The following is a 27,836-nucleotide window of genomic DNA, read 5'->3' on the forward strand; positions in this document are numbered from 1 at the left end:
TATATACAAGGGAGTGGATTAGTGCCTGTGGAATGGGCAGCTTGCATATTTGGAAAAGTTCTGTCAATGCTGAATGGTATATACAGATTTTGAGCAACAATTGCTTCCATCCAGTAAATCTTTTTCAGGGAAAGCCTTGCATTTTTGAGAAAGACAATGCTAATAGCATGACTTCGTAGTAGCAGAGTCTGGGTGCTGAGGTGGCCAGACTGCAGTCTAATCCTTTAAAAATCTTTGTTGCATTATGAAATGAAAAATACAACAAAAAACACCCAGAACTGTTGAGCAGCTAGAATCCTATATTAAACACAAATCGGACAACATTCCTCTCACAACTGCTCTCGTTCACAGTTCACAAGTTCACAGATGTATATGGACAGAAGACATTTTCCTTAAAATAGTATATATTCTCAGTTTAAACATTTGATATGAATTTTTGTTTTATTATAAATAGAATATAGATTTTATGAGATTTGCAAATCATTGCAGTGGTTTTTATTTACATTTTGCACAGTGTCCCAACCTTTTTTTGGAATTAGGGTTATATATATACTGATTATGCATAACATTATGACCACCTACCTAATATTGTGTTCTTCTTCACAACTATGAGCTACAGGAGCTCAGCCGTCCACGACCCTGTCGCTGTTTCACCACTGTTCATTCAAGAGCTGCAGTTTTGGAGATGCTCTGACCCAGTCTTCTACACATAACAATTTTGGCCCTTGTCAAAATAGTCAAAATGTTTACTTGCTGCCTAATAAATCCCACTCACTAACAGGTGCCATGATGAAAAGATAATCAGTGTTATTCACTTCACCTGTCATAATATTATGTTATAATGCCATAATGTTATGCCTGGTTGGTGTGTATGAAGTATAATATATGAAATAATATGCTTACTTTTCAAAATGACTTTAGATGAGTGTTCAGAGATTCACATATTACATTTCACAAGTGTCTTTATTTAAATAGGTTTGCTTTTATAGTACTAATATTAGGGTCATAAACAATATATGGACAAATGTTTATGGACACCTGCTAATTCCACCCACATGTGCTGCTTCAGTTGTATTCAGCTGTTCTAATAACCTTCACTTTCCTACAAAAACTTTCCCCTTGATTCTAGCCAATAGTTGTGAGGATTAGTGACTTGCCAAGTTAGATAGGTACTGATGTTGGTGAGCTGGTCTGGAGTTCACTCTGTGCTCATTCTTCCAAAAGGTGCTCAGTGAATATGGGGTCATGACTCTTCATGGAGCTCACATTGTGCACAGGAGCATTGTCATTCTAGAACATTGGGCTCCTCCTCAGTTCCAGAGAAGGTAAAATTGTTCATTTTTAAGCTTACAAAGACAATTGTGTGCTTCTAACTTTGTGGTAACAACTTAAGAAAGACTAATATATGGCTGTGAGGGTCATGTGTCTATAAAACGTTTGCCCAGACGATGCCAAAAAGTCACAAAATAACGCAAACTGCTGGTTGAAAACCTGAATTACTGAATTAATTTTTTTTCTTAACACTGAAATAAATCAATGCACATGTTTAATATCTGTATCTGATTTATCCTGATCAGACTTATTTTACACATTAAAGCAATTTAGATTTTAGATACCTCACTCATCTCACATTGCATGGAGGTAGGTACCGCACTCATCTCTCATCTTGTCAGTCCACCTAAGGCCATTTTTTGCATTATGATTTGGGTTTGTTTTTTGTTTTTTTGTGGAGAACATGCAGAAAAAACTTCCAAAAAAACATTACCACCAGCTCAGACTCGAACCAAAGACCTTTCAGCTGTGAGTCTGCAAAACTAATAAATTAATTACTATTCATTTCTTTTGATTTAAATCATTCTGTTCAAAGGCCTATTTTTTTTATATCAAACATAAAGCTTTTAAAGTTCATTCTTCAGCTTAGCCCTTTTTATTATTATCTCATAAGACAAGTGGCAGTAAATGAACCACACATTTTTATTACACTGCAAACAGATAGGAGTTGTAGTTTAATGCCGTTCAGCCAAACTGCTTTTCTTCATGAAAAAGGGGTCACCACAGTCCCAGCTCTTCACAGTAAAGGATGTTGTGCTGAAGTCGATGGTCAGTGTCACGGAGCACCTGACAGCGTTCTCACCCCTGAACTTTCCTCCCTGGAAAGCAAAACTGTCATAGCTCCCATCTCGAAGGCTTTCATCTGCCTGTGCTGTGAGTTTAAGCAGAGGAGCAGCTGAGCCAGGAAGAGGGAGCTTTATAAATAGAAGTCGTATGGAAGGGTAGTGGGTTAGGGATGTTTTGAGCACTTCTTCACGAGTAGAACTTGCTGTTGTTGATCTTTTTCTCTTTCATCCTGCAAAACAGCACACATCAGTGGTTTAAACAGGTCACGTACATACAGCTTGTTTAGATGAGCAATTTGAAAGCTTAACTGAAATTCCTACATTTCGGATGTCTTGCCAAAAAAAGCAAAGAAAGTGCCTCATGTCATGAACAAAGTCATGAAGACTTCATGTATAGTATGTGACATCGAAACAACATGACTAACAATAAACAAAGAAGCACTTCTTACCTTTAAACAAGTTAATAAATATCTTATATTATCTCACATAGCATTTAGGTAGATACCTCACTTATCTCACATAGCATTTAGGTAGATACCTCACTTATCTCACATAGCATTTAGGTAGATACCTCACTTATCTCACATAGCATTTAGGTAGATACCTCACTTATCTCACATAGCATTTAGGTAGATACCTCACTTATCTCACATAGCATTTAGGTAGATACCTCACTTATCTAACATAGCATTTAGGTAGATACCTCACTTATCTCACATAGCATTTGAGTAGATACCTCACTTATCTCACATAGCATTTAGGTAGATACCTCACTTATCTCACATAGCATTTAGGTAGATACCTCACTTATCTCACATAGCATTTAGGTAGATACCTCACTTATCTCACATAGCATTTAGGTAGATACCTCACTTATCTCACATAGCATTTAGGTAGATACCTCACTTATCTCACATAGCATTTAGGTAGATACCTCACTTATCTCACATAGCATTTAGGTAGATACCTCACTTATCTCACATAGCATTTAGGTAGATACCTCACTCATCTCACATAGCATTTAGGTAGATACCTCACTTATCTCACATAGCATTTAGGTAGATACCTCACTTATCTCACATAGCATTTAGGTAGATACCTCACTTATCTCACATAGCATTTAGGTAGATACCTCACTTATCTCACATAGCATTTAGGTAGATACCTCACTTATCTCACATAGCATTTAGGTAGATACCTCACTTATCTCACATAGCATTTAGGTAGATACCTCACTCATCTCACATAGCATTTAGGTAGATACCTCACTTATCTCACATAGCATTTAGGTAGATACCTCACTTATCTCACATAGCATTTAGGTAGATACCTCACTTATCTCACATAGCATTTAGGTAGATACCTCACTCATCTCACATAGCATTTAGGTAGATACCTCACTTATCTCACATAGCATTTAGGTAGATACCTCACTTATCTAACATAGCATTTAGGTAGATACCTTACTTATCTCACATAGCATTTAGGTAGATACCTCACTTATCTAACATAGCATTTAGGTAGATACCTCACTTATCTCACATAGCATTTGAGTAGATACCTCACTTATCTCACATAGCATTTAGGTAGATACCTCACTTATCTCACATAGCATTTAGGTAGATACCTCACTTATCTCACATAGCATTTAGGTAGATACCTCACTCATCTCACATAGCATTTAGGTAGATACCTCACTTATCTCACATAGCATTTAGGTAGATACCTCACTTATCTCACATAGCATTTAGGTAGATACCTCACTCATCTCACATAGCATTTAGGTAGATACCTCACTTATCTCACATAGCATTTAGGTAGATACCTCACTTATCTCACATAGCATTTAGGTAGATACCTCACTTATCTAACATAGCATTTAGGTAGATACCTCACTTATCTCACATAGCATTTAGGTAGATACCTCACTTATCTCACATAGCATTTAGGTAGATACCTCACTTATCTAACATAGCATTTAGGTAGATACCTCACTTATCTAACATAGCATTTAGGTAGATACCTCACTTATCTCACATAGCATTTAGGTAGATACCTCACTCATCTCACATAGCATTTGAGTAGATACCTCACTTATCTCACATAGCATTTAGGTAGATACCTCACTCATCTCACATAGCATTTGAGTAGATACCTCACTTATCTCACATAGCATTTGAGTAGATACCTCACTCATCTAACATAGCATTTAGATAGATACCTCACTCATCTCACATAGCATTTGAGTAGATACCTCACTTATCTAACATAGCATTTAGGTAGATACCTCACTCATCTCACATAGCATTTAGGTAGATACCTCACTCATCTCACATAGCATTTAGGTAGATACCTCACTTATCTCACATAGCATTTAGGTAGATACCTCACTTATCTAACATAGCATTTAGGTAGATACCTCACTTATCTAACATAGCATTTAGGTAGATACCTCACTCATCTCACATAGCATTTGAGTAGATACCTCACTTATCTAACATAGCATTTAGGTAGATACCTCACTTATCTAACATAGCATTTAGGTAGATACCTCACTCATCTCACATAGCATCTGAGTAGATACCTCACTTATCTCACATAGCATTTAGGTAGATACCTCACTTATCTTACATAAAACAGTAGTAAATACATCACTATATACTATACTATACTCTGAGTCTAAACAAACCTGAGAATCATTGTCACCCTGAATTTCGGTTACAGAAGAAGTACGTCAACATCAGTGTAGATTTGGCGAAGTCTCCATGCTGTTGCCAAACACAAGTGCTTCAGGATTGGCCATTAGACCATTACAAAGAATTAAGCATGATAATGAAGTGTGTATTCTTGATGTTCTGTCATGAATAAACATTTATCAAACAAGCGAGGACATGATGCAGATACTAGTATGAGCTCGCTGAGATTAATGCCACTCACTTCTGCTTGCATACTTCGTTGATCTTCTGGAGCTGACTTTCATTCGATTGGAACTCCTGCAGGAGGACATCGTGGCTATTCGTGACGGCGGCACGCTGGAGGCCAGAGTGCGTGTCGTACAAGAAGAGCTCGCTGCACAGTTCAGCTTGTCTTTTCCGCAGTTGGGTGGAGGAAGAATATAGCTCCTCTTCTGCTTTCTAATAATCAAACATTCAGCATTGAATAAAATGACAAATCATGACGACTAATTACATTCCTCTGAATAAATCAATTCGTTTAGCGGGACTAATTTAATCTTAGATAAGCCAAGAAATTCGCACAATGTGACACGTGAGTCAGATATCCCTGTAGAAAACTGACGGATTGCTTCCCTTACCTCTACCTGCTGAATGTCCACATACACCAGAAGAGAAGCAAGATCTAGGATCTCACTGTAGCCATTCTTCAGAGGAACTGAGCGATATCCTGACAGGCAGAGACACAAATGCACACATCACTCCAGATCAGCTCGAAATCATCTATGAAATGAGCTCTGAGTTACGTATGTAACATAGAGCGCTCAAGTAAAAGACGTCCAATGGTCTGTCTTCTTCCCAAAATGATCCGTCTTGTAACGATGCCATTATCAGTTTCCAGTCAGGTCAGTGTGTGATAATATTATTACCCCTCTGCTGTATCCATACAAATAAGGTGTCAAACCGTGTGGAATCCCAAACCAAGCTGCAATGCCATCAAAAAAATGATAGAAAATACTGTCCAAGTGCTTGAAATAGTGACTCCATGTACAGATGACTGGTTTCTGTTTTTTTAATTATAATATATAATTCATTATTTAAAATCAATTTGGCTTGATAGATAGATGTTATATAAACCAGACATTTATTACAGCCTTTCAGCCAATCAGAAATTCCCCAAAAATTACTGAAAGCCAAAGAAAAAGTAATTGGATTTTCATTCTTCTTTGTCCGGGGGTTTATAGAACTAGCAATTTCATTCACAATTGCTAGAGCTCCCCTTTTGAGTCTGGTTCCTCTCAGGGTTTCTTTCTCATGTCATCTACGGGAGTTTTTCCTTTCCACAGTCACCATGGCTGCTCATCAGGGATAAATACACACCACCTTAACTCTTACAATTCTGTAAAGCTGCTTTGAGACAATGTCTGTTGTGAAAAGCACTATAGAAATAAACTTGACTTCACTTGAAAACTTGACTCCACTCCCATTTCTTGCCCATGTTTGATTTATGCATATCTCCTGTGAGTCTCACCTGTGCGAATGCCCTTCACTGGAAAAGTAGCCTGAGCGAGAAAATTGGGGTCTGAGAACATGTCCTCCTCAAACACTACAAAGCGAAGGAAGCTCAGCTCTGGTTCATATACGGTGAAGGTGATGGTCTCTGCGTCCTGCCGGTGAGGTCCGAGCCACACAGGGTTCAATCCATTATCATCTACAAACAAACACACATACACTCTGATAAATACAGGTTATACTTCAAATACTTTATTACTATCTATTTTCACAGTCTTTATACAAATATTCTGCAAAACTACTGGTCCATCCCCTCATTTCTTACGGCAGACTGTGGTCTTGAACTTGGAGGTGTCGTCGGTCTGGCCACACAGCTCGATCTCCACGAAGGGGTTAGAGATACTGCGGCCTGTCTTGGGCAGATGTCTGGCAGCTAACACCTAAAGCAAATGTACACATGACCTAAAATGACTGTGGTTTTCAAAAGCTGCAAGAATTTATCCCTACTAACATTTTAAAATTGTTAAAGTGATTATTTTAATACTGTGAGAATATTATATTTCTTTTTCATATTAATTTCACAAGAATAGTAAAAAAAGGATGGCGCGAGAGCACTAGTTTAGAGCTGCTATAAATGACAAGAAGAACTAACTTCCTCAATGTTAGAAATGAACTCAAAATGGAATTAAAAAGAAACACATGGTTAACATTAGCAAATTTGTATACTGTTATAAGAAAAACATTTGCTGTTTTTGGAAAATAACCAACTGATTAGTTATACACTGGAAATCAGGAAAACACAGCATCAGGAAAACACTGAATTATAATAAACATAAGATATGGAAGAACTGCATAAGAAGGCAAGTGTGTAAAAAATGATAATTCAGTAATAGCTATATAGATGATTATCGTCCTACCCTGACACAGAGGGTGAATTTGACAGTTTTCTTCTCTTGCAGGGGGTCATAAGCGTCTGAACGCATGAGCTCAGGCTGCAGTACAAATCCCTTGCCTCCATTCAGACTGAAGAGGGCGCTGTTGAGCTGAGTAAACTTATCTGAACAGAAAGGAGAGCAATTTTTAGCACGTGACCCCAGCTTTTATATAAAGCCTCTCAAACATTATATACTTTATATATCAACTCGAGGAAAAAAAAAATGACAACATGTCAGAATGCATGCCATGCTTTTCCAATTTCACCCACCAGCAGTTTGGAAGTTGAGAGCTACCATTTGGCAGCCACACATCCATAGGAAAAAGGGATCATAGTTTGAGGAATCCACCCGCTGGCCTTTGGGGTAGATGCGGCTCAGGGCTCTGCGGTTATACATCAGGAATTCACTTGACCTGCTCTTGCTGGGAACCTTGGTCTCCACGAAGGAGCGAACCTCTTTATAGCTGTAGTTGTCTGAAAGGAAGGTTTACAGTCATACAAGCCATACTCATAAAAAAAAAAAAAAATCTGAAAAAAAAATTGTGAAATTGAAAAATACCAAATCGATCCTTGTCTTTGCTGCGTGGCTGACAGTACACCACCAGATCAGACATTTCTTTGGCCACTTCATCTCTGATCTCCACCTTCTCCTGCTCCTTTTGCTGTAGAATAAATATAATGGCTGAATACTAGAATCTAATTCTTATTTATATGCATACTTTTGTCCAAAGTGTAACTTGGCATGTGTCAGTGTTTAGCGTTTTATTCTTACCTCATACTCACGAGTACCCTCTCTCTGAGTGATGTCCCAGGCCACCTTGTACCATTCGTACAGCTCCTCTGTGGTGTCTGTGGCCAAGTGGAATGGCATTGTGCTTTCTTTACTGTCCTTGTTCTGCAGTGTCACTACCACAGGCTTGCCGTGTTGGGCCGAACGCACTGAGGACATGGACCAGAAAATGGAATTCAATTAGTATGACACAATAACACTAGTGTGTTATAGTACTGTGTTATACTAGTAAATTTAGAGTTAATAGGAAAAGCACTAGTTTCTGGTTGAAAAAAAAAATAAATAAAAATCACCCAAAAATTACAAAGAACAAGAAAAGGAAAAATAAATAAATAAATAAAAAGCAAGACAATTGAAAGTTATTAGACCCAGTAAAAGTGAACATTTTAATTATTCAGGTGTTTCATCCTGATACGTTTCTTCCACCCTTTTTTCATAGGAGCACCGATAAAACCTAGAAGAAACTATGCAAACTTTCACTGAACTGTACAAAACAACATGCGATTTCATTTTGTCTCTTTTTTTTTTTTTTGTAAACGAACTTTAGAGAAACTCTTACCAACGTTGCACCTGGAAATATCCACTACACCTTTACACAAGTCACCCAATGGATTATCTTCATCAGCCTGAAAAAGATGCCATTTGTTTATATAGTGTGGAATAAAGCACAAGCTCACATGAAAGCGAAGCAGGCCTTTCTTACCAGGTCCTTCTGCTCAGCGATGGCAGAGTTTGCCACCTCTTCCACGTAGTTTGATGGAAAATAGAGCTGTACTTTCCCACCATAATCACCTTTCCACCTGCACAAGAGAAAGAGTTACTTTTTTACAAAGGTACATATTTGAATCTTAAGCTGTCCAGGTTTCATCTTCCTGTACCCACTACAGCCTCACTACAGTTTCTTGGCTGACAGAAGTGGAAACCAATGTGGTCTCTAGCTGTTTTAACTCATGCACCTTGATGTTTCAGATTGGCATGCATTTCTGACATGCTCTTATTACCAAGACCATTTGTTTATTGCACTATTCTTAGTGAACTGCAGAAAATGTTGTGCGCGAAAATCCCAGGAGGCAAACAATTATAGAAATACTCAAATCAGCCCAAATGGCACCACCAATCAGGGTATAAGAAGATCTGATAGTTGATGTAAACTTTATCTAATGCTGCTGGCCTGTATATGCATTATTAGTAGCTCAGTGTCTAAAATGTTGGACTACTACGCTACAGGTGGTGAAATATAGAAATGAGATGAAATGTAAGTTGTGCTGGATAAGTTAATCTGCTTAATGCAGTAAAATGTAATCATTGAATGGACGAGTAGGTATACAAGGGTTTATAATAGAGTTTTCTCTATTATATAGAGTATACACCTATATAAACAGCACTCATAAGTCTCACTCAATTTCACCCAAAAGAGTACGAGTTCCCTTTTTAGTCTGTTCCTTCCTGATTCTATCTCAGCAGGTTCTTCATTGCCGTTGCTGCCCCAGGTTTGCTCATTACATTGCTGCAAAGCTACTTTGTGATATTGTGAAATATTTTGAAGAAATTGAAATAAATGGAATTGTCTCTACACATAAAAAAAAAACAGTGAGTTTCTCACCATCCACTGCTCTCTTTGGTAACGTTGTAAATCAGTGCGCCCTTGCAGAAGCTCAGCTCGTCTGTCCGCATGGCCCGGTAATCATAAAGAGCTTTCACTGTGCTCTGAGGCTGCAGAGAAACATATCATCACAAGATCGGGAGATGTTACAAAACAGGCCTGATATTTCGATGAACTTTCAGCCTTTTTCAAAAAACTTTAACACTGAATCACCCTTTGACATGTCAAATATGTATGTGCAAGCTCACATAATGCAATGCAGCACTGCTGTAGGAGAGAGAGAGCGTAATCTAAATACCCTCAGGCATGACATTGCTCTATTAGGGACATGTTTCCTCTTTACTAAGAATGCATTTCCTTTCTGAGAGACAGTGATAGCAAACCGGTACTATTCCATCATAGGCCACTGCTTATAATGTAATATGGGACTTTCCCTGGATTTTAAAATGTGTAAGTGCACTGGCATGAATATACGTACCGGCGATGGTTCAATTTCATTGGCCTCCACGTACTGCTTGCTGTCGTAAATCGAAGCACATTTGTCCGTCTACAACAAATGAAAAAAGTCACATTTTATTATTATTAGGCTGCATCCCACTGAGAGATATTTATTGATACTGATACTAATAACGTACCCTTCTTATTATTAATCAATCAAGCATGCCATGAAACATTTATTCAATAAACATTAATATCTTTGTACGCGATTATTAATGTCCACGATTGTTTCTTTTTTGCTTTGCGTTCTTTATTAAAACCACTATTTAAATAGCACAGGATGCATCATCAGGTAACTGAGTTTTAAGCAGCTTCACTTGATATTTAAAAAAAGTGCAGGTTGCTTTGCTTCGTCTCATTAATTCAGAAGCACTTTTCACTACGTCGTCATGGTACCACACAGATTTTAGTTTTATGCTTAATTTTCATACAAGTATGAGCAAATCCACAATCTTTGGCCAATACCTTAAAGCAATATCTGTATTGATGCAGCCCTAGTTATTACTTACTACATATTAACCACACATATTTTGTTATCTTCTTTTGTAAATGATTTTTTGAAACTTGACAGAAGGACTGACCATGCTGAAGCGTTCCACTAGCTCTGGTGTCACTGGGTAGCGCAGTTTGGTCTTGCGGTAAAGAGGTTTCTTGCGGAAGTAGCTGACCAGCTCCACCAGGCTCTCAAACTCGCTAGTGGAACCCAACACGTACAGGGATCCTTCTTTGTGAATGCGACAGTGCTTGACCATGCCTTCACCTCTGCAAGAACACAGATGCCAGACAGTTTTATTCCTGCTCGATCGGTCATTCCAACAAAGTGACTTTACAAGGGCAAAAATAAAAGCACACAGAGGCTTCATTCACATAGGTTTTTAGCATTCATGCAAATCGGAAGCATCGTGATCAGTTCCTTGATGTAGTGATGATAAAGAGGAAACGGTGAGTGGGACAAAAATGAAGACTCTATAAGTGTACCTGAAAGTAATAGCATAAGAGTCAGGCTCTTCCCTCTGCCTTATGAGGAAGGCTCCATCTCGAGGGATCCTCAGGAGGTTGTCTTCTGCCTCACCTCGACTCATGTTACTGTAAAACCACCTGCACAGGAGAAAAGCACAGCATTAAAAAAGAAGCACTGTTTTAAAAAGAACACATCTGAAACCATATTTAAATAGGTGTTATGTGTTGATTTTAGGTGCAGATGTGTATGAACTGTGAGGAACTACTGTGAAATGTCAGTACAGATGAAACAGTATACTATTGTTTCACAGTCAAATGCTGGAAAGCTGTACAAAGCTATAATGGGTATATTATGAGCTGAAAATGTATTATAAATGGTGTGAAAAATCCTATTCACTTTTTAATCAGAAGTATGTTTGTTTTGCAAACACTGCACTGTATACCTACAAATACTGTACAGCAAAGTATGTGAAATGGTTTGTCATACAGTTTAATGTTTTATATCGTGTTTTTTTTTTAATTTGAATTTATGTGTTTTATTTGATTTAATTTATTCACGGATAATTGAGCTAATTAGTGTTGAGACTAGAAATTGAGACAAAAAAAGCATTTGATTATTGGATGATTTGCAATTAGCACTACAATATCCTATATCTCATTTATTACTTATTACCACATGTGGTTTGCTCCAGTGCTAATTTATAGAAACACTTTGAAGCCCTATTTTTGGCTGATCCACTAGATTTTAGTTGTATATTTAATTTTTAAAGACATGATTTCATATGATAGGGCAAAGATTTTGTAGCCTGTGGTGTCTTATTGTTGTCCACAGCGATCACTGACCCCTCGTTAAGGTGCATGTTGGGCCGCGGCACGAAGTCAGTGAGGCGCAAGTTGAAGTCATGGCAACGAAGAGGGTTCTCTCTGTAGTGCTGGATCAGAGCATACACGCTGGGGAAGTGCAGGTTATCCGTCAGAAAGTATACGATGTGGCCCCCATCTGAGGCGGAGCGGATCCGGCAGTGCTGCACTCTCCCACTCCGCCTGTAAGACACACAAACGGAATGAGTGACAAAAAAATCTTTGTTGTACAACTACAAACGCAAAAATGTATAATAATATATAAAAGTGCCAAAATGGTGAATATGGTTCTGTGTGAAAGAAGATGGTTAGAAATGTTCACAATATAATTCATGTATGTTTTTGAATTTCCTTCAATTGAAAAGTGTGATGCAATTACAGAAACATACCAGAAAGACAATGTGCAGTCAGTAAGGAAAGTGTCGCTTTCTCGCACGAGAAAAGTTCCATCTCTGCCTCCAGACTCAGCACAGAATTCCTGCAGCAGTCTTTCAGCGGTCTGCCTGCCCTCAGCAAGACGACCATGAAACCAGGGCTCTGACCGGTGCAAATCCACACTGCTTATACCCTGAAAGTAGAGGACAGATCAGTCAAATGGCACACTCTTAGCCACATCTCTAAGATTTTGACATTAAATTGTACTGTTTACAAAAACAAAGGTCAGTACATCTGAATTACCTTCCAAGTTTCCTCATCTGGCTCATTCTCTTCTGCATAGTACAGTTTGCTTTTGGAGATCACACAGTAGTGCTTATACCATCGCTACAATACAAACATACACATTTGTCATACATACTAAAATGAATCGAAATGAATACACTCAAGTCCAGAATTATTGGCACCCTTCAAGAGCAAATGAAAAGAAAATAGAGTTTTATTTTAATCAATGATTATGTTTCATATTTTTATTCACACAACTGGAGGACCTTCCTGCTCATATAAAAATAATTCCCTCTTAAAACATGCAATGATATTTTACCTCAACCTTGAGAAAAAAAAAAAATTCCCCTGGGGTATAAATATATTGTTACACATACATTTTATAAAAAGAAGTATCAGGACACGTGACCTTTATGTGGTTCTTTCTCAAGCTGTTTGGAGGCACACAATTTTATAGGATGTCTTTGACTGCAGTAGCATTCAATTTTTTCTTCAATTAAACTAGAAGACCCAAACCTATTCAAAGTCAGCTCCATGAAGATATTGTTTACATGGGTTGAAGTTAAAGATTTTGATCTCATCATACAGCTCGGACCTTAAACCTGATGAACACTATTGGGATCAACTGGAACACTGACTGCACCACAGGCCTCCTCACCCTACATTAGTACCTAACACCATTTTGGCTGAGCACAAATCTCCACAAGCACACTCAAAAATCTAGTGGAACATCTTCTCAGAAGAGTGGAAGTTATTATAACAGCAAATGGAGACTAATTGTGAAATCAGATGTTTACAAAGAAATCAAGAATTCTTATAGTCAGCTCTCCACAAACATCTGTTTATGTAGTGCATGTAAGTCTTAAAAAAGAAGGACTGTAAAGACCCAAATGTGAGATGTGGTCAGAATAACCTGTGCACATGTCGATGTGTTTCCTGCTTAAGAGGAAACCCCCAATCATAGATCACTGATCCTGAGTGACTAGTTTGCAGCTAGTGGTCTAGTGTCTGAAAAAGAATACTATTATTAATTCTCTTTTAGTCATTCAACCAGATGCCTCTGCCAGGAAAATTATCTTTGCCACAAGAGATATTTTAACATTATAACCATATTAAAATGTGGAAATGTAAAGGATTTTTTAAAAATCTCTTGTTACATCTCTTTATTAAATGAATTTATTGAAGGGTACCAACAATTCTGGAGTTCCCAATATAATTCACAGATTTTTGTTCAGTAGGCATAAATAAACAACTATTGATTAAATTGGTATGAAAGAAATTTTGGAGCACCTCATCTATCGGGTCCCAAATGGAAAGTTCTCCCTGTTTTTCTCCTCTGGACAGATCTTTCATTCCAAAGGTTTCACCAATATTCAGCTTTTTATGCTGGAGGAAGAAAATAAACATGTTAGCCGCATATTCAAACTCTCACAACCCGGCAGCCTACAGGCACAACGTGTTTGTCTCCTTGCCTGTAGCTACACTGTTTCCTGTTTAAGTATACGCACATGGCAGCATCTGCTTATACAATGGAAATAATAATTTGTAAATTAAGCTATTTTATTGCAAATGCTAAAATTTTCATTAAAATGTTCAAATGGGGTCAAAAAAAGTTTTATTGTGGAGAGGAAAAAAACATGAAATAGCTAAAGAGAAATCCAAACTACTGTTCAGTAAATGACAAAAATGCAGGATTATATGCATTTAGTTTATTAAAAATAAAAATACATATACAAAAAAAATATATACAATATATACAATACAATAAAATATGTTTGTGTGTGTATATATATATATATATATATATATATATATATATATATATATATATATATATATATATATATATATATATATATATATATATATATATATTTTATTGCTGTTTTAGGTTTTAATTGAAATACAGTGACAATTTTCAATTCCAACTCCAATGGACTTTACAATTGACAGATCAACAGCTCTTCTTTAAACACACACACACACACACACACACACACACACACACACACACACACACACACACACCAAGTTTACATTTAACATTTTTACAAATGTACCCAATATAATATATTCTAAAAAAATAAGAAAGGTATGCTGATTCTAATTACCTAGAACCTAACCAGCACATTCTAATATAAACTAAGTTAGAGTACCTTGATAATGATCTTGCCCTTGAGCTGGTTGGGTGAGGGCAGCTGCTCCGCTTCAAGCTCCACAGGTTCAGTGAGCAGCTTGTCCTGGAACACATCTCTGAAGTACTGCGCCATCATTTTCTGTTGCTTCACGTCACAGTGCTCTTCTATAGACAGCACCACTGGATACCTAACCAAAGTCACAAGCTGCAGTCACAAAGCTTGACAAACATCTGCCAACAGCATGACTCCTAAGTATATAATTTGATTATCTTAACATAATTATTTGGATTGAGATAAAGAGGTACTGAATTATCTTGTAGAGCTGTAGAAATGAAATATCAAACGGTATGGCTTTGTAATAATGCAATAAGAAGCTAGGAGTTGACAAAGAAAAACTTGAGTAGACTAGAACAACCTACTGTTGTACACCAATGGAAAACAAACAAAAAAATGTTAATTAAAAATATAATATAATGTTGCTATTGTGTTATGTGTAAGATAAACCCAAAAGAGATTTCATCACATCAGCTGGCCTGTCTATTGTGCTTCCCCCTCCAATAACAAAAATGATTTTATATTAAGCATAGGGCTGAGTGATTTATAGCCCAATGGACCAGTGTTAAAGTTTGCTGTAGTTCCCTTTGCAGTTTCACTTACTCAGATGTTACGAAGGCATGATCGTTGATAGCTTTAACCACGTCTTTAAACTTAATCTTGGTTGTTCTTGTCCACCCGTGGTAAATGATTGGCTCATCTGGCCCACTCCAGCAGTCCACTGCAATTACAGCAAGAAAATATAGTTAGGATAGCAAACAGGTAAACTGGCATATATCTTTCCAAAGTATGACTCAGTAAATTATTAGAATTATTCTTTCACTTGCTTTGATATTATGCAAACGTCTGTTTTCTTGTTCTCTTCCTGCTTGTACATTTTCTCAATAGATCATTAGGTTGCCTAAAACAACTTCTCTAGGTATCGATTAATGTGGCAACGTGGTTAGGTTTTAAGAAATGGTATAAACATTTAATTTGTCCTTAACCACTGCAGTGTTTTATATGGCATAAGTCATCCAAACTGATAAAGGTGTGTTTGGGGACCAAAAAAGCGGAGAAGCATTGATCAAAAATCATACTGGCTCATTTTTACCTGTTTTCTCAATAATAAAATACAGAAAATGGAGCACTACAAATGCACAAGGCTAGTTGGCAATGAGCTATATCATTTAGAGTTTAGAATTGTATTTGTCACCTCAAATGAGGAGTATATGCCTGGTGAGATCAATACTGTACTTTAATGTATTTGTTTTTTAATTGGGAACATAATCGCGTAAATGTTCCGCATTATTAATCTTAACCAAAATTCAACAGGCTGAACATTAACACGTTTTTGCAGATTGCATTAAATTACCAGTGTTACGTCAGAATTTTTATATTTCCTTTGTGGCACACTTAAAAGAAGCTTTTATAATGCAAATATTTTGTAATGTCAATAAGGAGTACTGAACTGGGTCTTTACTGTGCAGGTGGATTCAGTAAAAGTAAATATATAAGGTGTCTATAGGTTAGGTTTGTTCTTTACTAGTTTTATAAAATACTTTGTTCTATTTTTAACATCATAAAACATAAACTGTCAAAGAATATTTAACCCCTGCCCCTTTCATTTTAATCAACTACTTCACCAGGACAATTATTTAACAGTTCCAATTTGAAAGCTTCCATATGGTAAAGGGAAATTACGTCCACTAACACTCAATGCAGCGGCAGCCCAGTCTCAAGCAGCGCACATAGGCCTCTGTAGAAGATTCGCTACGTAGTTGGTCACCAGTCAGATAGCTGCAAAAAAAAGTCACACATATCAAACTTTGCCACAGGAAGTACCCTGTAGAAAAACAAGGCACTGTGTATGAATGTGGCTTTGTGAAGACTTATATGTGAAAGTCCACACTCACGTGTTGTGAGATGAGTTGATCCAGTAGTGAGACAAAGGGTTGTTCATGTCCAAACTAGACAATTCTGAGAACTTCTCGTCCCAAATTGAGTTCTCTTTGGAGAACAGAAAGCTGAGGAACTAGAAAAAAATTATAAAAAAAACAAATAGATGATAAGAGGTACAATGTAATGTGAACGTATAACACTGGTGTAAAAACCTTGAAGATTTTGTACCTCCCCGACTGTGAACTCTGGATCATTTGTCTTTCTCATGGTGTCATCGATGAAAATTGTCATCAGCTCTCGCACCTGGTTTGTGTTGTTGGCCCAAGTCTCCTTCAGAACAAGCATTAAAATATATATTGTATCAAAATTGCTAATAATTAGCAGTGGTTCATGACAATCGATTAAAATAGGGAAAGACAACATTAAATAACAGTGTTGTCTTAAACAAAATAAAGTCAAAAGGTTATCCTATTTGATTGATGCTATACAGTAGCTTACGTTCCTGTAAAGTAAACCTGTAATGGGCACCTGAGAGCCAAAAAGATATGAACAAACTAAGAATAGAAGAATTTCAAATAGAAATTTGAAAGAAATGTAACTGTGTTTGATATAATAGGTCTGATTCATGCTGTCTTTTTGAGTGAGAAAACAAAAAATACCCACAGTATTAAATTAGTATTAATCTTCTGCTCTTCCCTACTCATAAATAAAATGTGAGCCAAATGTCAAATGGCTTAATTTTTCAAAGGAATTAAAAATATATAGGCCTGTGCTGATTTATATAAAGATTATTTGCCTTATTTATATCACTTCAAAATGTATGAGTATTTGATGAACAACATCTACACAAAAACATTCTTACTTTTTGCTGATAGAGAAGGAATCGTTGGAAGTCATAAAGGAGGACCGCAGAGGAATCTGGCCTATCTGTGTTCCTACAAACGCAAACACAGCATTCCCATAAAAAACACAGATGACACAATAACTACAGGTGAATATTAAACAAGCACAGTTTCTTCTTATTTTTGGTGAGGAAAATCAATTGAGGGACAACATCTCACCCCATGATGAAGGCACAGGACTCCCTTTTAAACTCATCCAATATCTAATAGACACATGTAATTCAGTGCAAGCTTTAACACATACAAGTGTATAGTTTACTGTAAATGACATTCAGTTAAAGTGGTGCACTTACATCCTTCTGGGCATCAAACATTAATTCATTGTAGAACTTGTGAAACTGCTCAAAGTCAAGGGTGTCTTTCTTCCCTCCAACAGCCTGGAAAAAACACAAGGTTATACACTCTGTTTATGAGTATTTTTGGCTAATGAATCACTGAGATTCTAAGATGCTGAAAAGATTAAATATTAATATGAAGGCTGGCTCCATCCAAGGGTTTTTTTTTTTTCGTACCAAGAATTTATCCTTCAGAAATCGTCCTCCAGGTACTTTAAAGTTGCTCTGATTCAAAAGAGACTTGACTTCCTTATTGGTGATGCTGTGGAAAAAAATAGAAAGCATTTCCTCACTTTAAAATTTTACCATGTAAAACAATTAAGTGGGAAAAAAAAAATGCAAAAACTGTGTTTCCACTTAACTGTGTTAAGTGGAAAAATAAATACCTGTTTTTTTTAGTCTGATCAATAGAATACATCTGCTTCCGCAGCCAACTACATAGGAGAAAAATTCACAGTCATTGTATGAACAGGAAACAGGGACGAAGAGGCAGTGTGAGTGTGAGTGTGAGTGAGTATGAACAGTACATGTGCTATACTCAGTAGCTTTTTTATCAGGTAAATCTACAACATACAGTGGGTCGTTTTGCATGCATACACTTAATAACTGTTGCATATCTGTTGCTGTGTTGAATATTTAAGCCTCATTCCTCCATAACCAATAGAAGACCACATAACAATCTCTGACCAGAAATTATTTGACTTGCAGAATATTTACTTAATGTAAAAAGACTCACAACATAGTGAAAGGAGTAGTGTGTTTGGTTCTGGTTTCTGTGGTTTTTAACTATATGGCTGTCAGGAATTAGTAAAGAAGAGCCTGCCAATAATAAATATCCAGCACATTAGTGCTGTGGTCAGAAACTGACACCGATAAAGCCCCTACAGCAGAATTATCCACACAAGGGGTTTGCAATCCCCTCAAGCAGGGTCCTTTAAATGCCAGACCATAGTCCTGAAAATGACAAAAACTATTTCACTTGACCAAACCCAGATGTTAAAAAGTACACTTGCAGAAGCAACCAGCAACAAAGTATTGATGATTTGTAATAATGAACTAATATCGCTTTTGTGGACTCTCTGTTGCAATCTATTCAACAACAAATGATGCAGAAAGCTCAACAGACCTGCTCAGAGTAGTGGTCTGCATCAAAAACCACAAAAAAAACTAGTGAGCACAAGTGGTTTTTACTTTAATGCAGGCTTGTTTAATGAACAATTATTAGACTATCGTTAGTGTACAGGTTGCTCAAGCAGCTCTGTTTAATAGATTTACACCATCTGTTTTTTTATTTTTAGTAGCTGCTTCACACTAAACTGTATCTCAGCAGTTTAAAACACATTTTATATATATTTTTGAGAAGGGGAACAACTTCAAAATAACAAAACACTATATAAAATAACGTATTTTGTCCACATAGTGAATTTGTCTGTCCACCAGACTTTTCCAGGCATATGTAGTTTATCCCTAAACTGTGGAACATGATTGGATGGGATGTGACAGAATAAAACTTTCCCTTCTTAACCCTGTTTCCCTGAGGGAACAAGACACTGCGTCAACAACGCTTTGGGAACGAGTGTACAATACCACCAGACTGACCAATCCCTGCCTAGTGTGGATGAGCACAGCTAAATCGAAAGACAGAGGGGACAGGAGTGGCACTAATGTCAAGGCTATAGAACCTGACAAAGGTCAGTGAGGTAGACAAGCCCACAGCACAGAGAGAGACACTCCGGAGAAAAAGTCCTTAGAGGCCACCACACTCCGGTTCGAGTGAGCTCTGACTATGAAAGGGGCGAGGAGAGCAGAGGACTCATAACAATCCACCTGCTGAGGGTCTGCCTATCCGCAGGAAGACCCATCCTTCACGGACTGTAGCAGACAAACAGCTGGTAGGTTTAGCTTCTCTTGGTCCAGGGCCTGAAAAGGAGCACATTGGGAATATACCCTGGCATGGGGTAGAGGAAGGCACTGGTCATGCCTGGGGTGAACTCCAGACATTAGGGGGTCACGGAAAGGGCACGAATGTCACCAAATCTCTTTAGAGATGAGATGGCCAGTAGAAAAGCCATCTTGACTGTTATCAAGGGCACAAACGAAGGCTTAGACAGGGCCTCCAGAACTCCAGAAGGCACTCTGGTACCACAGAGGAAACGTGTCACTAGCAGGTTTGTCTTTAGCAACTGCAAAGCAAGCAAAGCATGATAAGACACAAGAGTGGACACGTATGGTCTCTACCACCTCGGCTGAGAGACCAGAGGCTAAGAGCTGTGCCCCCTCAGGGGCCACAGACACAGCCATATCCTTCACAGCTCTGGGTGGGTTGTAGAGCAAAGCACCCCCTGCCTGAGAATGAAGATCCACCTGAGCGGAATCTCCCAGGAAGGGTGTTCGAGAAGGTTTACCAGGTCAGTGAACTATTAGGTGGCCAGCATGGGGCTACCAGAAAGAGATGGACTCCAACCTGGCAAACTCTTTTCAAAACTCCCAAGAGCAGTGCAACAGGAATTATTCAGGCGTAGCCTCGGCCAAACCCAAACCATAGCGTCTAGTCCGAGTGGAGCTGGGTGAGCGAGAGAAAACCAGAGGGGACACTGGGAGGTTTCTTAAATCGTAAAGAGGTCCACACATGCTCTGTTAAACCTCTTCCATATATGCTCCACCACATCCACCACTCATGACTGCCCTCAACCTATAAAGGAGGCATCCGTCATTAACGTTGCACAACAACAAGGAGCCCCCAACACAGGACAGGAACCCGGGTTCCCTCCACGTGTCTAAGGCCCGTAAGGCTCACCGCGTGACCTGTATTGTGTGGAGTGTGTTGCCCTTCTAAAAGAGCCTTTTGAGCCACCACAGAAAGGGTCTCATTTATAGGAGGCTAAGTGGCCCCACACTGCAGATGCCATCAGACCCAGCAATCTTTGGAACTGCTTTACAGTGTGTATCTGGCCTTCTCTCATTCTTTTGACAGCTGTGAGGATAGACTCAACTTGAGAAGGCGACAACTGTGCCCGCATAGTCGTCGAATCCCACACCACGCCTAGATAGGTCGTCCTCTGTACCAAAGAAAGTACTGGTACTGGTAAGTGTTTTGATTGAGCTAATATCAACCACTTGTTGATATAGTTCAGTATGCAGATGGAGGCTCAGAGGAGCTAGAGCTGCATCCACACACTTCGTAAAGGTGCAGGGTGAGAATGCATAGCCAAACGGAAGGACCGGATATTGAGGTCTCTACGTTTCTGGGCAGAAACTGATTGAGGCAATCGCTGGAGACTGCTGTGCCCTGAAGCACTGGAGGTGGCAAGATTAACAGGTCAATCTGAGGGCACTGAGGAGAGGATGGATGCCGTGTGCTGTGGCGTAGAACCCCCCCAGCAGAACCCCTCCGAGGTCCTGAGCAGTCAGGATCTTTTAAGCCCTGGCAGGAGAAGGTGCTGGAGCTGTCAGGTGAGGAAGGAGAAAGGTACAAGCCCGTCTTCACTCCCTCTGCCAGGTCAATTTGCAAACCCCATGACCTAAAACGCCACTCTTCGAAGAGTGCTCTGATGCATCAGCAGTGCGAACAATCCACTCCCTTAAGAGCTGACTGCATGCGCCGCTCCCAGACAAGCTACACATAGAGAGTGTCCCACCCCCGTGATAAAGTGGGAGCAAGGAGGAACAAACAGCCTGAAAGAATGCTTTCCTTTAATTTGCTTTTCCTTTTCTTTATTTTTTTTCCTTTTTTTACTGACTTACCAATACTTACCTGCGGATTCCTGAACAAACAGAACATAGTGCCGTCTCCACGTCATGTGCTTTTTTATAGCTTCCTTGTCATGATGTCACGCTTTTCTTTTGGACTGATTACACACGTGGTTCAGAGCGTGGTCACGCAGAGACGTTCCCAAAGTGTTGTTGATGCAGCTCGAGTTTCCGAAGGGGAACCAAACCTGTTCCAGCATATCATTGCCCCTGTACCCAATTTTAATGGAGTTTGAGTGGAAGGTTTTGAGTGGCCGACTATAGAGCTCTGACCTCAACTCTACTAAACGCCTTTGGGATTATTGGAACGCTGACTACACCCCAGGACTCCTCACCGCACATTAGTACCTGACACCCATGTGGCTGCATGAGTACAAATCTCCACATGTACACTCCAACATCTAGTGGATCATCTTCTGAGAAGTGGGTGTGAGGAAGTGGAGGTTATTATAACAGCACACTGGGACTAAATGTGAATTGGGATGTTTGAAAAGCACTTAAAAAACTATAGTATGGTGTCAACACACTTTTGTTTATACAGTGTAGGCACCATCAAGGCAGGCACCATCAAAAGTAATAACTATGTATTAATACAATCTTCAAAATATCTTATATACAGCCAGATTCTAAAATGATCTTAGCCAAATACCTCTGGGTTAGAGGTTTATGGTAGCACTTCAAAAATATTTTAAGACAAAGATGGAAATTACAAAAGAAAAAAAGTTAACATTGAAATATGAAATTGTTATGATGGTAAAATATAACCTACTTCAAATCTCAAGAAGAGCTTAAGGTGAATAATACAGGCTATAACAGTTCAGTCAAAAAAAGGTGGGACTCAAGAATGACAGCACATTATCAGATCTGTAGTCTCTAATAACACATCTGATAGTAAAGAATGGTAGGAGTGTAAGTTACACATGATAACAGTAAAAACCACATATCCACATATCAGCACCACAACCACTAAGATGCCACTAGCAACGCTGTGCTCAGAGTCCAATCCAAACAATCAGATTAGTGGTGTATGCACACATACAGCCATACCTTTCTATAATTTCTGGTGTATAAGCCATCTGTGTCTCTTTTTTAAGCAGCTCTAGTCCTTTTAGCCATTTGTCTGCATCTTCTACTGAGTCCACTACAAAACAACACACACTGTACAATGACATTCAGTACAATGGTTTACACATACAATGATTTATATATTGGACAAATGTTGTCAATAAAAATGTTGTAAATCAATAACATTTATAGAAAGACATAACTGATATCTGCGCATCATTTGCACAGTCCTGAATTAAGCCCTGTATTTAGGCCACGAACACACACTCACCCCCCAAGCTCAGGGTATTAAGGACAAACTGGGAGCCGTAGAAAATTGTAAAACACGTGTTGTCGGCATGCTTGTCCTTGCTGTCCTTAAATCTTTCAAAGTCTTTGGAGTTTTTCCCTTGTCGTACCTCACGGATCTCTGATAAATCCACTACAAAAAAAAAGCAGATTTTAAAAAAGTACCTAATTTAAGCACACAACTTTTATCCCTCCCATCTAAATTAAACAGGGGAAGATTACCAAATGTGTTACCAAACGTATAGGGAAAAAAAAAAAAAAACCTGTAATGTTTATACTTAGCAGTGAGAATTTAGTAACAGTAATTTCAGGAAGTTTAAGACTCATAAAATACATTCTTATAAAAGACTTGAAAAGAATTTGACAAAACCTGGAGACACAATATATAAACAATATATAATTCAGTGTATTGACACATTATGAGCAGAAAAGGAAATAAAAAAAGTTGTAGAAAAAAAACTAAGAATAGACACTGAGGGAGCGATGGTAGAAGTAGATGTGTGACATTTTTGATAACATAGGTGTTATAACACAAGGTATGCCATCTAATACTATAATTAAATTTACTTTATAGTACTGCCTTAACCCACTCTCTCTCTCTCTCTCTCTCTCTCTCTCTCTCTCTCTCTCTCTCTCTCTCTCTCTCTCTCTCTCAATAAAGACTGTGAGACAAAATATGAGAAAAAATATTAATCTCATGCTTGATATTAATAAAATATTAGAGGGCAATGACATGAAATTATACTGATTATGGTAACAAGTTTTCTTTACACTGATCTAGTAGCAAATTCAAGACTCCAGTTCTAATTTAGTCCAGGATGAGTTACTTACACACTCCATCTGTTTTGCCAGCAACACGTGTCCATGCCACCTGCTTGGTCTCCATAATGACCTGTACACTGAGTCTCTCCATTTTCTGCCTGTACACAGTCATTATGATGCCACTTTCGAGGTAGCGCTTTATCAGACTTTTCTGATACTCCATCAGGTCTCCGTGTCGCCCTGCCATCTTGGCTTCTGGCACACACTGTTATACACACAAATCAAACACACAGACAAAGATGTATAATCTCTGTCAATAATCATAAAGGCCACCAACATACCATATATGGCTTTCTTTGCATCTTAGGAACTGATGATGCTAAAACATATGTAATTTTCTCAGAAAAGACTAGGCAGTGGACTTTCTGAAATATCTGACAAAGCAACATTTGGGGGAATGTAAAAAAAAAAAAAAAAAAAAAAAAAAAGAGTAATGTTGCATAAGCTCTATGTGTATTTTCTTGACATGTCCATTTGTGTTATTATGGTCTTTGTGGCTTGTAAGGCAAAGGTAATGTGTTTGCACACTAAAAGGCAATGCAAAAGGCATAATATCAGCCGTAAACAGCAAGTTCTCTGTGGGTTTCGTTAAACAGTAAACTTTCATTACTGTAAAAGTAACACATTGGTGTTTTTCCTAATGCTTAACCACGACAGGCAAAGCAGGCAGGAACGCTGTTCCATACAACAGCACACGTTTGCATTGCAAATGAAAGAGAACAGCAAATCGTGAAGTCCCAGAGAGTTGGGAGATTAGAGTCCTTCAGCTTTAGTAAAGCATTAACCCAGCGAACTCCACAGAGCACTTTTAGAAAAAAACATCCCTCATCAGAGCGAGCGAAAGAGAGCAAGCAAGAGAAAGAGAGAGTGAGAGACAGAGAGAGAAGAGAGAGTGATAAAGTGAGAGAAAAAAAAACGTGTGTTAAGAAATGTGTTCACATGCAGTTGAGTGCAAAGGTTTTCAACACCCCTCCTCAGTTATACATCTACTGACAAAAAACTATTACCACAAGAAGTTACAAATGAAATGTGGGTATATCTTGCAAGAAGGCAACAATTCTAAACAAAAGACAAAATAATTTGGTGGGTGAAGAAAAAAGTTTTTTTTTAATGTGTGAAGATCCAATAACTGTTAAAAAAATTACAAAAGAGTGGAGGTTTTAAAAGAAACTGGTGGAAAGTTAGGAAGTATTTATGATCACATTCAGAATAATTAATAGAAAACATTTTCTCCTTGGCAAAAAACTGTTTAAACATGGTTCCTGGTCAGAATATGAGCAATAAGGAGACAAATGCACTCCTAAAAACTTCTGCATCAGTAAATGGACTTCTTGTACACAAACCTAAATTTATGATGATGATGATGATGATATAACAATATATTTCATGGTTCAAAACATTTTTTAACTACTGATCAAGCTCATCAGCGTTCAATGGAGCAGCACTGACTCGTGCTAACATTCTCCATCTACCTGTTTGCTTGAAAAACAATCATTTGTTATTGAGAACACGCAAACTTGTGTAAAACATACACACTAAATGCCATTGAAACATATGTAGCTTCATTTTGTCAAGCATGCACATTTTTTAATGAATGAACACAAACCGGTTTTATCAGTAAAGGAGGAAAGAGTGTTAGACAGGAAGAATAAACCTTCACTTCTACTACTTTTCTAAGAAAATCTTTTATTTTTATATATATATATATATATATATATATATATATATATATATATATATATATATATATATATATATATATATATATATATATATATAAAAATAAAAGATTTTCTTCTCTCCAAGCACCTTCTCTATGCAACAGATGAGGTTCTCGTTTTTTTTGTAGACAGGAACTTCTTCAATTGTAACATAACTTGCACAAATCATCGCAGGACATTTATTAAATGACTGGTGTTACTCTTTTCTTATGAACAATAATATTTTGTCTAAACGCTGAAGCCATACTGTAGGTGCAGGAGGTAATCAAGATTCCCGGTCCAATCCTGAGTTGAATTTATCTTTCTGGAGTTCTGAAGCATGTTCTCTACATGCCTGTAGGATGACCAGCTAGACTAAACCCTAGGTTTGAATGAAAGTGTGCTTTGGGATGCCAATTCGTTATGCACCAGCATCCTATCCAGGGTGTGTCTCTGCCTCACACCTAGAGTTCCTGGGAAAAGTCCTGGATTCACCACAACCGTTACCAGGGTAATACACTTTACTGAAATCTTGCTTTTGCTGTTTTGCACAAACACTTTAGTTTACATTTTTACACTCCTGTACTCAGTTCTCTTTTACACACTGTATTGTATAACAAACAGTAAGTAGCAGCACTACTTTGTGTACTTTGTGTATTTGTCCTACACTGTCTTGTGTTGTCTTTGCACTGTCCATCGGTCAGGTTGCACACGATGCACTTTATGTGGCGAGGACACTTACTAGTCCTTAGTCCTGTGTTTTTCTGTTATGTAGCTTTATGTTGTTTATGTAGCACTAGGGTTCGGGAGGAACGTTGTCTCATTTCACTGTGTACTGCGTCAGCTATACATGGTTGAAATGACAATGAAAGCTTCTTGACTTGACTTTAATGAGTGTTATGAACCATAGACGTTTTTATTTCTGAATTGTCCAATCATACGCTGAATTTAACTAGGTTCCTAATCAAAGCGGGTAATATTTTCAGAATTTTTAGAATATACTGGGAGTTGATTTCCGCTATGATATTAAAGAAAGAAAAAGCCCCTTGGCTATGCTTCACTGACCTCACTTTGAAAACCACAGCCCTACACAGCTAACACAGAAGCTATAAGCAGGATTCTTCCAGTTAAAGACAAAGCTACATGGTGTTAAAAAAAAAAAGCCACACATACACACACATACACACTCACACTTACCCAAGTACACATATATATATACAGTATACATGCAAAAAGAATTGCTCCGTCTGGTGTCCACTTACAAAATACAGGAAATAGAAAAAAAACAAGCAAAATATGGTTGAGATTTGGTGTATAATGATCAGACATAAGAATGACAGGTGTATTACAAGTTGTAATATCATTGACTGGGATTCTGGGTAGAAATTGAGTTAGAAAATTTGTCCAGCCTTAGGATTTTGCCATATAGATGTATCATGACTGATCTTTTGCAGACTTCATGTGCATGCATGTTGGAGAAAATTCAATGGAAATAAATGGCATGTCCAGCACATTGTCCTGTAGGCTGTAGACAAGTGTTTATGTTCATGTTATTTTATATTATTTTTAGATCAGAACATGTTTGCAATTCCAAGGTGGGGATCTTTTAGAAGAAAGTGCTAAATAAATGTCAACCAGAACTAGATTATGGTCATGGGTGCTCTCTCTTTAAATACTGTTTTATAATATACACATCAATATATTTCGCATAATCATCATCATCAACATCATCATCATCATCATCATCAACATTCTAATAAAGTGTCCTCGCCCTGTCCATCTCTCCATTCAGAACAGTTAACGTACAAACAAATGGCTTTCTCTTCCCCTTTTAGTAAGCTGTAAATCTCCCTATACACAGCAATGAATCAATTCAAGCCTACCAGTGTCGAAGGGAAAGAAATTCAGCTCACGTCGAAATCCTCCTCAAGGCACAAATTCACATTTTAAATTCCAGGAAGAAAAGTTACAGGTTCAATCCAAATAAAAACGGGTTTTCTCTTCTATCTGCTTTGGTTCAGCAAAACTTCTCAGTTCCTCAATTCACACAAGGAAGTAAACTTTAGAAGTTACCTCCCATATACCAGCCGATACTAAAGAACTATACAGTGTGTCACCATTAAGCTGACCAGTAGTGACATACTATTAAGTACGTGTACGGTTTAGGACGTGGCCAGTAACTTTAATAATGGCAAAAAATAAAGAGAATAAAAAAGACGCGGAAGTGCAGATGCTATCGATGCAAATCAGGTCCTGAGCAGGGTTACGGTTTACAGGGCTTTTAGGTTTAAAAT

General features: G+C 38.0%; 1 protein-coding gene across 2 annotated transcripts; it reads right to left on the reverse strand.

Annotated features, from left to right (window-relative positions):
• Positions 1 to 1,896: 1,896 nt before the first annotated feature.
• Positions 1,897 to 27,717, reverse strand: plcg2 (phospholipase C, gamma 2). Of its 2 annotated transcripts, XR_014535291.1 has the most exons (34): positions 27,426 to 27,663; positions 23,852 to 24,047; positions 23,004 to 23,153; positions 22,715 to 22,808; positions 18,304 to 18,351; positions 18,095 to 18,179; positions 17,876 to 17,959; positions 17,742 to 17,785; positions 17,543 to 17,615; positions 16,909 to 17,010; positions 16,695 to 16,813; positions 16,493 to 16,578; positions 15,403 to 15,520; positions 14,764 to 14,932; positions 13,898 to 13,993; positions 12,626 to 12,709; positions 12,337 to 12,515; positions 11,930 to 12,130; positions 11,105 to 11,224; positions 10,708 to 10,888; positions 10,107 to 10,175; positions 9,629 to 9,738; positions 8,729 to 8,825; positions 8,585 to 8,651; positions 8,008 to 8,174; positions 7,795 to 7,897; positions 7,506 to 7,709; positions 7,219 to 7,358; positions 6,627 to 6,741; positions 6,321 to 6,500; positions 5,431 to 5,519; positions 5,055 to 5,251; positions 4,807 to 4,885; positions 1,897 to 2,347 (listed from the first exon to the last, which is right to left on the reverse strand). XR_014535291.1 is itself a non-coding variant. In XM_083551622.1 (33 exons), exons 2-33 carry the CDS (start codon positions 24,027 to 24,029, stop codon positions 2,305 to 2,307), a joined length of 3,792 nt encoding a protein of 1,263 aa, XP_083407748.1. In that variant the 5' UTR covers positions 24,030 to 24,047; positions 27,426 to 27,717; the 3' UTR covers positions 1,897 to 2,304. The 2 variants fall into 2 exon arrangements, 1 of the variants encoding a protein (XP_083407748.1); XM_083551622.1 differs by lacking the exon at positions 4,807 to 4,885 and having other exon boundaries at positions 27,426 to 27,717.
• Positions 27,718 to 27,836: the final 119 nt, after the last annotated feature.

Source organism: Silurus aristotelis (assembly GCF_946808225.1).
Source record: "Silurus aristotelis genome assembly, chromosome: 10".
Lineage (NCBI taxonomy): Eukaryota > Metazoa > Chordata > Actinopteri > Siluriformes > Siluridae > Silurus > Silurus aristotelis.

What these genes read in the sequence shown, in the direction of transcription:
- plcg2 (XM_083551622.1), bottom strand. Translation starts at nt 24,029, where the DNA reads ATGGCAGGGCGACACGGAGACCTGATGGAGTATCAGAAAAGTCTGATA. An exon ending in ATCAACTCATCTCACAACAC is followed by an intron (nt 16,579 to 16,694) that starts GTGAGTGTGGAC and finishes TTTTTTTTGCAG; the next exon opens with CTATCTGACTGGTGACCAAC. An exon ending in CAAAGACAAGGATCGATTTG is followed by an intron (nt 7,710 to 7,794) that starts GTATTTTTCAAT and finishes CCTTCCTTTCAG; the next exon opens with ACAACTACAGCTATAAAGAG.